The sequence below is a fragment of the Triturus cristatus genome, chromosome 10 (genome assembly GCF_964204655.1).
Source record: "Triturus cristatus chromosome 10, aTriCri1.1, whole genome shotgun sequence".
In the NCBI taxonomy this organism is placed as follows: domain Eukaryota; kingdom Metazoa; phylum Chordata; class Amphibia; order Caudata; family Salamandridae; genus Triturus; species Triturus cristatus.
The window spans coordinates 312,629,054-312,642,128 of record NC_140593.1 but is presented as its reverse complement, the minus strand read 5'-3'; the positions used below and the strand labels follow the sequence as shown (position 1 = coordinate 312,642,128).

At 40.2% G+C, this 13,075-nt stretch overlaps 1 protein-coding gene across 3 annotated transcripts in view; it reads right to left on the bottom strand.

The window, feature by feature from the left end:
* The window catches only part of ADAM22 (ADAM metallopeptidase domain 22), a 1,168,071-nt gene that overhangs the window by 272,105 nt on the left and 882,891 nt on the right, over positions 1-13,075 (bottom strand). For all 3 annotated transcript variants that reach the window (XM_085631338.1, XM_085631339.1, XM_085631337.1), the window contains exon 17: positions 4,609-4,701. In XM_085631338.1, coding sequence (XP_085487464.1) covers positions 4,609-4,701 — 93 coding nt within the window. The remainder of the gene's footprint in view (positions 1-4,608; positions 4,702-13,075) is intronic.

The following is a 13,075-nucleotide window of genomic DNA, read 5'->3' as shown; positions in this document are numbered from 1 at the left end:
TTTACATTTGGTGATGCATTCCTGTTTCAACAATATAAAATAATGTTTGAGAAGGGTAATACTTATACACGATACTGTGAAATCACATTACCTAGGGCTTTCTAAACATACTGTACACTCTTCAACTGACACAACTTTAGGGATATGAGATAGGTTAGCAAAACCTTTCTTCAAATCAAGGGTAGTAATTGAAACATCCACAACATGACAAGAACATTTAGTAAGATTAGGACCATCTGAGGCAGACAAAACACGGTGCAAATTTTCAGTGGGCAGAAACTTTAAAAGTTCTTTTGCTAAAGACACTAATAAAGATGAGTAAGATAAAAATGAAGCCCATGATTTAGAGTTTGGTGGAGAGGGTACTCTGTTGTGAAGGAGAACCATTTCCACCAGAACTGAAGTTTCCCGTGCTTCGTTTACAAAGTTAGAGCCAGGAGGAACTTCAAAATGTCAGTGACAGTGTCTCTGCTAATTGCATACAGAGAAAGGGTAATCACAGGTTTGGACCACCCACCCGATTTAAAATGCTTTAGTAGTCAAATATATTGCTAATATATTTTGTCTACTGCAGAGATTTTTAGCTACCCAACAAAACCAGCTACACAACAAAATGGAACAGAAGCGGGCACAGACCTGCGTAGTGGTCTGAGCCCCTCATGGGCCACAATATGGACTTATCACAGTACACTAAAATAAGACTGCATGTTTCGTCTCACTGCATTGACTATTTTAAAGGAAATGCTTAATTCCCCTAGAATAATGGTGATCAAAGAAGTAATAAGGTAGCTAAGATCAGTAAGATCTGTTTGGAAGACTTTGCTTATTGCATTGCCATGCAGAGTTTTTTGGGTTATTGGAGGTGCCTATTCAGTACAGAAACATAACTGTGGTCACTGGGAGCTCTGAGTTAGTGTCTGCCTAAGATTCTGATGCAGGTGCAATGCTTGGCTTTGGTGCCCTGCTATTACCGCGCAATTACATTTTGACTAGTGCGGAGGTGTACAGAAATATGCAAAAATATTGAGGACAAGAATGTAGTTTGACCAAAATATTGAGACCTAAATAACGAGGACCCAAATTTTAGAAAGTAAGTGTATACAGATAAGTATAGATTTACTATTTTCTTTACTTATTATTATTTACTATTTATATATCATTCTTAATTTACTTAACGCCAGATCTATGCACCTGGAAGATACATTTATCATCAAGCTACATAAATGTGGATTTAAGTATAGTAAATGCTTTAGTAGTCAAATATATTGCTAATATATTTTGTCTACTGCAGAGATTTTTAGCTACCCAACAAAACCAGCTACACAACAAAATGGAACAGAAGCGGGCACAGACCTGCGTAGTGGTCTGAGCCCCTCATGGGCCACAATATGGACTTATCACAGTACACTGAAATAAGACTGCATGTTTCGTCTCACTGCATTGACTATTTTAAAGGAAATGCTTAATTCCCCTAGAATAATGGTGATCAAAGAAGTAATAAGGTAGCTAAGATCAGTAAGATCTGTTTGGAAGACTTTGCTTATTGCATTGCCATGCAGAGTTTTTTGGGTTATTGGAGGTGCCTATTCAGTACAGAAACATAACTGTGGTCACTGGGAGCTCTGAGTTAGTGTCTGCCTAAGATTCTGATGCAGGTGCAATGCTTGGCTTTGGTGCCCTGCTATTACCGCGCAATTACATTTTGACTAGTGCGGAGGTGTACAGAAATATGCAAAAATATTGAGGACAAGAATGTAGTTTGACCAAAATATTGAGACCTAAATAACGAGGACCCAAATTTTAGAAAGTAAGTGTATACAGATAAGTATAGATTTACTATTTTCTTTACTTATTATTATTTACTATTTATATATCATTCTTAATTTACTTAACGCCAGATCTATGCACCTGGAAGATACATTTATCATCAAGCTACATAAATGTGGATTTAAGTATAGTAAACGTATCCTTACATATATAGAGTTATCTTCACACTATTTTGCCCCCAAAATTTTTGCCACAATATTTTGGCCCCATTATATTCTGTAGTACATATTTTGGCGCGATACCATACATCCACCCTGCAGAGTCATGTGCACAAGGAAATGGTAGACACCCAACTGGAAGTGGCACATCTTGTTCTGGCTTGGTAGTCTGGGCCCTTCGCTGGCTGAGAAACAGGTCTCCTTGAACTGGAGTGATAGGTATGTTTGTCTCACTCCATTGCCCAAAGGAGAAATAACATGGCCATTTCTTTATGGATGATTCTGCTAATTTCATTGGCAGTTTGCCTAATAAACATAAGGACCGGATAAAACACTAGCAATAGCATAGAAATGAGTCAGCTGCACTCACAGCTCACCCTTTTTCTGTTACTTCTTATTCGCCTCCTCTTCTGGCTTCACTTTCACTTATGATTTCTGTTCCTCCTCCCTTTAAATCTGCCCTTGTAATTATTACAAATGCTTACCTGGAAGCAAACCAGTTGTGACACAAGGTCTTGTGTTTTGTGGGCAGGTTCTCCACTTAAATCACTCTTCATGCAAGCTTCACTTAAGATGGGTCTTTTTCACTTTTTTCGATTCAGGCAACTCCTATCATCTCTATGGCAATATATTTCCAGTTTAAAGCAAATCACACTAAACAGGATTTTCTAAATTCTATGCTTTGCCCCGCTCTGTATAGGAAATAGCAACATGGGATGTGCTGTGGGGTTCCATTCAAATTTAAAGCAGGTTCGCGAATCGAGCTCCAGGGGGGTAAGTTAATATAATATATGAATATATTGGACACTGGTCAGGCACGAGAGTCAAGTGAAAACATTTGCTACATTCAAAAATCATGAAACCAAAAACCAACTAGTCCTGGGCATAAGGTGTCAACTTATCCAGCTTGCTGAGGAGAATCAGGCACCAAATGGTCAAACAAATGTGGATTGAAAGGAAATCCCTCAGTTATAGATAAATGAGTAGCCCACAGATGGCCAGAGGGATATGTGTTAACTTACACTTCAGCCATCATGAACAGGAGCAAGGTCATAATCGGGCAGACCCTTAAACAGCTATTCCTGCCATGAAGCAAATTTAGACAGTCTACTTTACTGGCAATGTTCTGGACATAATACAGACTGCAGCCATGAAACCAGACAAGTTTGAAACTACTACATTGCCTCTGAGACACCATCATGAGGAGTACTCCAAGTAAAGAAAAAACAGAGCATTCTTCATCTTGTACGGACCACCACCCTTCTGTACTGCATTTGATGTGTCTTAACAGAGGATACCAAACACACCACACACAGTCTTCATCTCAGCTGAGTGACATTCATTTGGGTGTTTGTTCGACTCACTGGCCCTGTGAAGGGAGGTCTTCTATGTTACCTAGGGCCTGCAGAGAACAGAACCATTCTGGATTTGGGAGGCACTCCTTGTGAGTTTGCTGACAGTTCGCAAACATAGTTAAATTGCTGATAGTGATATTGAGGCGATAGGTGTAAAATGCAATTTGATTGGCGTATGAGTAGAAGGCTGTGGTCAGATCCAAAGTATTCAAATCATAACCACTCAGGGAAATATGCCCCGCTTAATCCCACAATTTGTAAAGTTTATTTATATTGCCGAAAAAAAAACTATTAACCAAGACTGATAATGAATATTAAGACAGGAACATGTCGTCAAAGACTATCTGCTTCTAAAAGTTCTATACATAACTTCGAAATGAAGTTTTAAAAGGTTTTAAATTGTTAAAGTGATAGGATACACAAATTTGAGATTTACAACAAATGGTTTAAAAAATTTTTTTAATAATAGTATGTGGAATTGTCTTACAGCCATTAGCACAATTGCACCTTATTCATTGCTGCTCTCTATTATTGCTTCTAACTTTTCAGTATAAAGCTGTATATTATATCCGCAAAAATAATGTTCTTAACCTATTGTGTTTTATTCTTGATTGTAATAATTTTTATTAATCAACAAATAAAGTAACTACACACTCAGGGGAGTGCAGTCTTATGAAGTGAATGTGGGGGTGTATCCATATTCGATATTTACAAGAAAGCAACATTGTAAACCACCACACCTTTGTGGATCCTTATGTTCGTTATAAAAAGACAGGTTTTTGCTCAACTACCTTAAGTTTAGTTGTGCAGTGATTTATCTGTGTATTTAAGTTTTTGAGACATGTTGATATCTCAGCAGTGCTTTGGCTCCTCTGGTGTCAGTTTATTTTTTGGGGCATCCTAAGTGTAGAAGAGGTGTGATAAGATGATGTGGTATCACTGAGATTAATTACTCATTAAACTAAATTCAAATGTTCTTTGTTCCAGGCCTTGTTTCTTACCACTCCCTCCTGTGATGTATATTAGACTTGTTCTGACCATGACTAGTTGGACAAACATTAGAGGGTTTTGTAGTAAAAATACTCTTTTGTGTGGAAACATCCCCATTGAATAAGGACTGCAAATAAGCTGTCTGGTGAAGATGGGCGGAAAGTGCAAGGTACTAAGAGACAATGTCAACAGTGCATGTAATTGCATGTAATTGTACAATACAGAGCTATTTTGCTCCTGTGACATATTACTCACCAAATCAAAAATCTTTTACTCACCTGGCACTTTTTACAGCAAAGTCCATTACTGCATATAGAGCCTTGAGTTAGGGTGCATTTCTTGCAACATTCTCCTCCTTCCTTGGCACACTCCTAGGTCAAGAGACAAGATTTGCACAAAATTATAAAAGGCGAAAGGCCCAACTAAGAAGAACTGCATTTCCTCATAATAGTCCAGTATTCTTTTTTTCTCACGCTATGAACATTTCATTAAACCTTTCTATTTTGGAATGCTCACCTAAATTGATCATCCTCCCCTTCACGTAGAACCAAACCTTTCATTCTTAGACCCTCAAAAGAAGACATGTGCTAATCCTATTTGAGGACAGGAAGTCAGACGTAAATTGTGTACATTTTTTTTTTAATTCTCTTTATTGATTTTCAAGAGCGACAGTACACAGAACACGTCACGCAGGACGGCATAATTTCAATGAAAACGAGAACAACAGCAAACTAATTGTGATTGCTACTACCTAATAGACACATGTTAAAGATGAAAGGCCGCCAATTACTTATGCATCACAAAGCAATAATTTCACGTTGCAACAACATACTATTTAAACATCAGATGTGAGGTCACTTTGATTCTTCGCTAGACAAAAAGGAGCCTTTTTGTCACTAGATACATAGAACTGCATCACGGTCCCTGTAATTTAGCAGGCGGGCAATAATTGGCCGGGGCGGAGTGCCAGGAGGCGGACGAGAGGCCAATGATCGGTGGGCCCTCTCTACAACTAGCATGGTGGATAAATTGTCGGCGGCGCATATTTCAGGTAGCATTTGTTCTACATAGGTTTCCAACCTGCCCACGTTCGTAGATTCTGGCAGCCCTAAAATGCGCACATTGTTGCACCGTGAGCACGCTTCCAAGTCTTCATTTTTTGCTTGGATTACTGCCAGAACCTTTGCCATGTCCGAGGCCTTCGTGTTGGATATTCGTTGTTCGGCTTCACCTATACGAACAGCGTGTCTATCCAGTTTTGCAGATATAGTATCCATTCGGTCATTTAGGGCTTCGATTTTGCCATCTATAGATTGCAAGCTAGCCTGTATGGCAGTGAGCGTCTTTTCCAATGCAGTTGGTGGCATACTAGCAGTGTCTATCTCTGAGTCCGAAGCTACAGATTGCCCTGATCTGCCAGGCTTTCGCAGATCAAAGTTGAGCCGCGGTTGATTCTTGTCCGGTTTACCCATGGCGATGGCAGAGTCCCACCGCGCGCTCTAATCCAAAGGGCAGAGTGATAAGTAGTGAGTAGTGCACCAAATTCAGTCTGCACACGCCAGGCACCCCACACGTGTGCACGTCGTCTGAAAGGAGCCCACAGGAATCACCCAATCGTCGGCCATGTCCGCAGCCAATCCTGGTTCCACAATATGGTGCTGACAATGTAGGTCTCACTCGAGGGCAGCCGTAGCCGACAGTATCACTAATGCGCACTCTGCCGTTAATTACATCAGTAAACCTGCCCGCCAAGCCAGCCTCATTCACCCCACACGGGTACTCAATGTAGATTAGGTGGATCACCGCAGCTGTGCCCGTACATCTCCGCTGACAGCCCGCACAGCCCCCGCGCCCGCAGACACCTCAGCAAGGTTCAGGGGGATGCAGCCCCCACCAGCCAGCAGACGGGGCGGCCCAGCCCCACAGTGTCAGCACCACCACAGCAGCCGCGCGGAACAGGCTGGTCACAGTCTCCGATGCGATAGTAGGGAAAGTCGCAGGCTGTATCTTGTAGCGGGCATGGGTATTTTCAGTCTCTCACCGCGTCAGTATTGGCAGGCCAAAATGCAGCGTCTGTCCGTGCGGGAAGGCTAGCAGCGGAATCAACAATCACCTCCCGCCGTTAGTCACCTACCGCACCTGGCCGAGACAGCAGGCGGCCACGCACTCTTACCGCTGCAGTCATGTACAGCACGGTTCAGGATGCACGCAAGAGCAGGTTAGCGTCTAGGTCCAACCTCAGGCACCCGTCTCCGCCATAACCGATCGCAGCGCTGCCATTTTAGCAGGGGCCCATCGCTCTGGGAACCAGTCAGGCCGCCAGCGAGAGCCCACAGAGACCACCAGATCAGGTTTTCGACTCTACACCTCCGCGCAAGAGTATCTGTAGTGCCGCCCCATGTTTTGGGGTTTGGATGACTGCCAGGGAGCAGGATATTTACAGGATATTGAAGACGGCCGGCGGAGCTGCACTACAGCGTGGCCATCTTGCCGTGCGCCCTCTAGCGCCCCCCAAATTGTGTACATTTTAGGGTGTTTTACCATCATGACTTTGATCAGGAAAAATCAGGCGAACATCAGGCACACGAGTACAAATATTTTGCTTGCGCTCCTCGCAAGTAGGGAAGACATATGCAATTAGCATGTTATCCCTCTTCCAAATTCTTAAACCCAGAAGTGTACCGCAATTGTTCTTAGTTAATTACTGCACCATGAGGTATAACGAATTGCAGGTGCTTAGTAACTACACCAAATCAAAATCAACCTGGAGTGACCCCCATAGTGGATAAACAATCTGTGCTTAGTTAGCACTTATTTTAATTACTCTCATCTCTACAAGTAATGGTGAACCGCAGCATATTCACCTCACAAGACATCAGTGTCTTTTTTGGAGACCACCAGGTCCCACAAAATCAGGTAAGGCTCAGTACTCATCACTGACCTCCAATTTTCCCAGTTGTACAGCACATATGAAAGCCATCAAAAGCAATAGCTTTAGTCACATGATTAAAAGACTCTGTCATAATGATGTTTAAATAAGGAGAAGCTGGCATGATGGGAAGACAACATGTTTCTTAGGTCTCGAGACCTCTAACTATGTAGCAGTTAGACAGCAGGGGCACATAAAGGGCACATCATCCCACATACTCTAAAACACCAATGTCCACTAAGCTAAAAAAGTAGAAGGACCTGAACCAATCCAAAATCTTCATGACGATAACTCAAATAACTAGAAGAGGTCACATGAATGAGGATGTAAACCATTAGGAATTAATTTAGCTAGGTAAGCTTAATCTTGCAAATAAACTGGTAGTATAGTCAATGCTGAAACCACAATGGTGACAGCAATATCCCTAAAACATCTACTTCTTTGTACTCATAACCTTTCAACCTTCAGGCCAGGAGGTGAAGGTGATGTCTCAGTGACAGAACCAGTTGGTGAAATTAGTTTTGAGGAGGTGAAGGTGAATTCTCAGTGATAGAACCTGATGGTGAAATCAGTTTTGAGGAACATACATTTATAATGTTCATCTAAAAAATGCAGCCATCTGGATCAGGCGGGTGTGAGAACTGTATCTCTGTGTCCCTTGGTAGTCAATGATCACTGGTGGTATCCAGTATTGATACTATTATAAACTACTGATGTCACAGCACGTCTGCTACTTTTGCTCTTCTATTGGACAGCCTAGTTACTCTGTTCATTTACTTGACTCTTCATAGCTATTAATCAAGGCATACTACAGATGATGCCATGGTTAAAATGGTGAACAACAAAACTAACCAGAAGCTACTAGCACCTTTCAAACCCAAATTACAACCCCACAAATAATACCTGGGGTTTATTTGAAATGGAACTATCACTGAAATAAGATTAAGACTATGGAGGAGGATTGTGAGCTCATAAATATCTATGAAATATTCGGGTCTCAGTTTATTTCTTGTAGTGGTAACAAAATTATTTCAAATGTATCACACACTACAGTTCACAACAAGTTACAATACATACAAAATAGTATGTCATGGGACATAATTTATATAAAATGAATCAGGAGATCAGTAAATGCACAAGTGTACAAATTTCACTTTTTCTCTCACAAAATGTGAAAGGTAATACCTACCAGAATTTGTGCTGAGAAAAAAATGCAATTGCTCAGGTTTTGCAGCTTGGAACATGAAAATGATGGTGTTTGTCTACATTATTACCTATCCTGAGGTGCAAAGCTCAGGCTGGGGTTGTATTCTTACACTTGGTAAAAAATTGCATCCTGCGGTGCTTGAGTGAAGGTCTACCTCCCCAAATAATTGGTCACGCGTACTGAGTCCCTTTGTCATATAGGTCTTCAGTGTGAGACATATAATTGGCCCGTTATTCTATCCTTTTTTTGCATGTCTGATCCTGTTTTCTCTAGGGTGGCTTTCAGGAAATCCCAGCTCACGCTGGCAAAGGCCCTCTCTGCATCAAGTGCAATCAGGAGAGTTGGGACCATATTGTAAAGGGCCTTTTCCACAGGTGCGCTATCTTCCTTATCTTCCTTGTCTCTGCCATTCCCTTCTGGAACGTATTTGGCCAGGTTTAATCAAGCAAGGTAACACTTTACCTAGCATAATCGTTGGTATTTTAATTTATGCACCAACATTGGTAATTGAAAAAGACCTGTATGATTTGCCGTTTTCAATGTCTTTACCAAGATGAGGGTCATCTTCGACTCACACATTTTTGGAGGTCACTCCTTTAAAAAAAAAAAAAGTAAATATAGCTGTAAGTGGTCCAATATGTTACCCTGTAAAAATGTTATAAAATAAACAAGTAGGGCCAGAACCTTTATTCTGGTGCATGTCCCAGCTATAAATAGAGGCTCTTTCTCTCTGAGCCCTCAGTCTAAATATGAAGAGCCGGTCCACTTTGTTGAAAGTCTCAGCACACCTCTGTTTCAATATGAGCAAGATCATTTCAGCTGTATTAGTTCAAAGGACACTGAGCTGGCCTCATATAGCTGCAATTTTCCTTCGCCTTGCATTAGTGTGTTCCCGCTTAGTCTCCTTCTCTCCATCTGTGAGCCACACAGAGATCCAATCCTCCAGTAACCTCTTCACTCTTTTCACTTCAGTTCCTAGAGCAATTGCGAGCCCCCCTCAGAGCTGCTTTAAAGGTGTCTCAGTTCATTGCCTTGTAAGCTTCTTGACATTTGTTTTTATAAAGTAGTGCCTGATTTCTTCACTCTTGGACATATTGGTCCTTTCTGTCCACTTCAATAATGTCAAACTATTTAGACATCACTGCAAAATATTAATTTCCCTCCTGTATTTCTCTTCCTAGAAAATTCTCCTGTAATGTGTTATGTGCATAGAAATTGATCATAGTGAGCTTCTCATCCTGAAGCTCTAGTACATCAGTGATATATGTACCCACTGCATCCTCTCTAAGTTTATTACATGTCGCTCTGGTCTCTTATTAGTATGACATTGCCACCCCTGCAGTTTTAAGTCCAGCAGAGGCCCAGGCCTGCAAAGGGTAGACCTTTTTGGTTTTTAAAATACAGAAATTGATCCGATCATAGTAGGTGGGTCTCCTGGAAGAAAATAAAAATGTTGTCTTGGACCCTGAGTTAGATTTCTCTTACCTTTTTGGGGGAATTCAATGTCCTCACATTAACAAATAATAGTTTAAATTATTCTGCATTTCCCTTTATTGTCATAAAGCTGTAAAATGCCTTACATTGCCATGACATAATAATATGTACCCATAGAACCTACCAAATTCCCCAAAAGAAGAAACTCCCCCAACCTAATACTGAACATAGATCACATAGGTCCCAATCTTACTTTCAAAGCACCAATTGTGTCCTGAGTCATCATGTAATAAGCAGCATCTACCCTTCTATTAAGCTAGTGTGGACTCCCACAAAGTAGCTTTAAGTGTAACAAACGCTGCCGTCATATTTGAGCCATTCTCCTCCATGCACGAAGCCTATCATCTCATGATGCTTCTATTACATCTTGAATTTTTACACCTTGGCGTACATGCGGAACCTTCCTACACTTGTATCCCCCCACCACCATCCCTTTCCCCTGAAGGGCCCAAGACCGCCCACCCTAACCACATTTTCTTCCCCTCAGGTGCACAACCTTCCCTCCTCTAGCTGTAGCATATTTTAAATCAGTTTCTCTGCAGCTTAACAGTCTCACTGACTTTGTAATTGAGGATTTGTCCCTTTGGTTCTTCTGTGACCTAGAATGCCATCTCACTCCTTTAGCACTGTTCCAGAATCTCAGTCCAGCACTTCCTCCTAATCGTCCTTGTCAGCAAAGTGCAGCAATTCCTTTCCATCTTCAGTGGAGGTAATCATTACCTTCCTGTTCTTCCATCAGAACTTCATGCTATCAGACAAGACTGAGGGTACCGAATTTTGTGCTTATCCACCTGCTGGACTCCAGGTTTATAACCTTGTCGACAGAGACTAATATAGGAGTATTTTGCTGTCACGACAGCGGATTGAATTCACTGAGTGAACTTTCACCATGAACTTTTCTTTAAGAACAAAGCTGGACATTTTGACTAGGATTTCTATTGGTAGGATCTCTCTTTACAACTGTTTCCTGTCCTGTCCATTTTGTTTACGCCAGTGAGATATGGGGTGCACCAACAGTTTCTCTACACATTAGACAAGTCCTCCCTAGTGAAAATGCCCTATGAATTTCACGCTATTACCCTTATTGTACAAACCGCTTGAGACCTTTGATAAGTAAAGAGGAAATAACTTATTGATCCCCTTTGAGTCTCTTATTTCTTTAAAAGAGCACCAAAGGTTTCAGTCCTCCATATCTAGAGTCAGCTCCCATGGGATGTATTTCACAATGAATCTATAGGCATTTGAGCATGAGGTATTCCAACAAAAAATCGTAGAGAATATCACGAGCCACACATATATAGTGCCTTTTAAAATTGTAATGTCAGAAAAAACATGGGCCAGTATATTGCATCTAAGGTTATCGTTTCTTCAATATTATTTATAATATTGTAGTTAGAAAAAATCGCTGTGTTTTTTCATTGAAACTGATGTATTTTTTCAGTGTATTGCGTGCATTTCTATTTTACTGCATTGTATTTGGTTTAAAAACATTTGGATTTGTCTGTTTAATAATTTTACTTGTGAGATGTTGGGTTTATAGGGGAATTAGGTGTGGGCAATTGAAAATGTATATTTTTTTTATATGTTTAAAATTGTTGTGTTAATTTTTCCTTTTCTTTTTACAATATTTCAGAATGAACTATTTGTTATGATGATATACCTTTAATTGGTTTTTTTGCTTTTGAATTATGTAAAATTAAAATGTTTATATGTAAAGTTTTTCTAATTTATTTTGAAAAAAAGAAAAAATATTTTTCAATAATTTTTGATAATCAAAAATAGATTTCTTGCTATTTTTACATTGAAATTATTAATTATATTTATTGATTCCAAATAAAGCATTTTATTGTCTTTTTTTACATTGTGAGTTTTCAATGTAAGTAGTTTAATTTGATACCTTAAAATATTTACCTTTTTTTAGATTTAGTATTTCTTTAATAAATTACAGATATTAAGTTGAAAGTTACAGTGATTTTTTAAAACATTTTGGGATAAATCAGAATTAATTTTTTATGTTGCATGGTTTACATTTTGGGATAACTAAAATGGAAATCTGTAATGGATTCTTTGTTGTGTAATGTCTATTAAAAATTAGTGGTAGTCGTTAATTTTGATATCTAACATTCCAGTAGTAAATTTGACCACCCAAAAGTCCAACACTTTTCCCTAATGTGGTTAAGTTTGGAGTTGGCATAATAAATTTGAACCCCCTAAGTCCAACACTTTCTCAAATGTAGCTAAGTTTGGCATGGGAATAGTAAATTTGTTTCGCCAAAAGTCCAACACTTTTCCCCAATGTGGTTAGTTGGAGTGTAAATAGTAAATATAAAGTCTCCAATTTCCAACACTTTCCCTAATGTGCTTATGTTTGGAGTGTGAATAGTAAATCTGAACTCTCCAAAATCCAACAGTTTCCCCAATGTGGTTAAGTTTGGAGTTGGAATAGTAAATGTGAACCCCCCAAAGTATAACTATTTCCCGAATGTAGTTAAGTTTTGATTTGGAATAGTAAATCTGACCTCCCCTTCCCAGTGTCCAACAAATTTCCCAATGTAGTTAATCTTGGAGTTGGAGTAGAAAATGTACTCCCTTCGCCCTGAAGCCCAATGATTTCCCACATTTGGGGTTGGAATAGTAAATAAGGCCCCCCCAACTGTCAAATACTTTTCCCAATGTGGTTAAGTTTGGAGTTGGGACAGCAAATGTGAAGCCCAAAGTCCAACATGCTCCCTAATGTAGTCAAGTTTGAAGTGTAAATAGCAAATTTGACCCCTCCCCAAAGTCCAACATTTTCCCCATTGTGGTTAAGTTTGGAGTGGCAATAGTAAATCTGACCCCCTCCCGCTCCCCCACTAAATCTAACTCTTTTCCCAATGTGGCTATGCTTGGAGTGGAAATAGTGCATATAACTGTCACATGAGTGCTACAAAAGAATGTTGGATTAGAATGTGCAGGGGAAGAGAGTTCTAGGAGTGCCTATTTGATGAAGGAGAGTTGTAGATGAGCTTGGCACCACTCTGCTTTCCTTACATCTCATATTAACCCGTTAACCGCGGCGTAAAATCCACCGCGGTGCGGGCGTTTCCATGCGCGGGCTGGGCAGCGTCGGCCAACG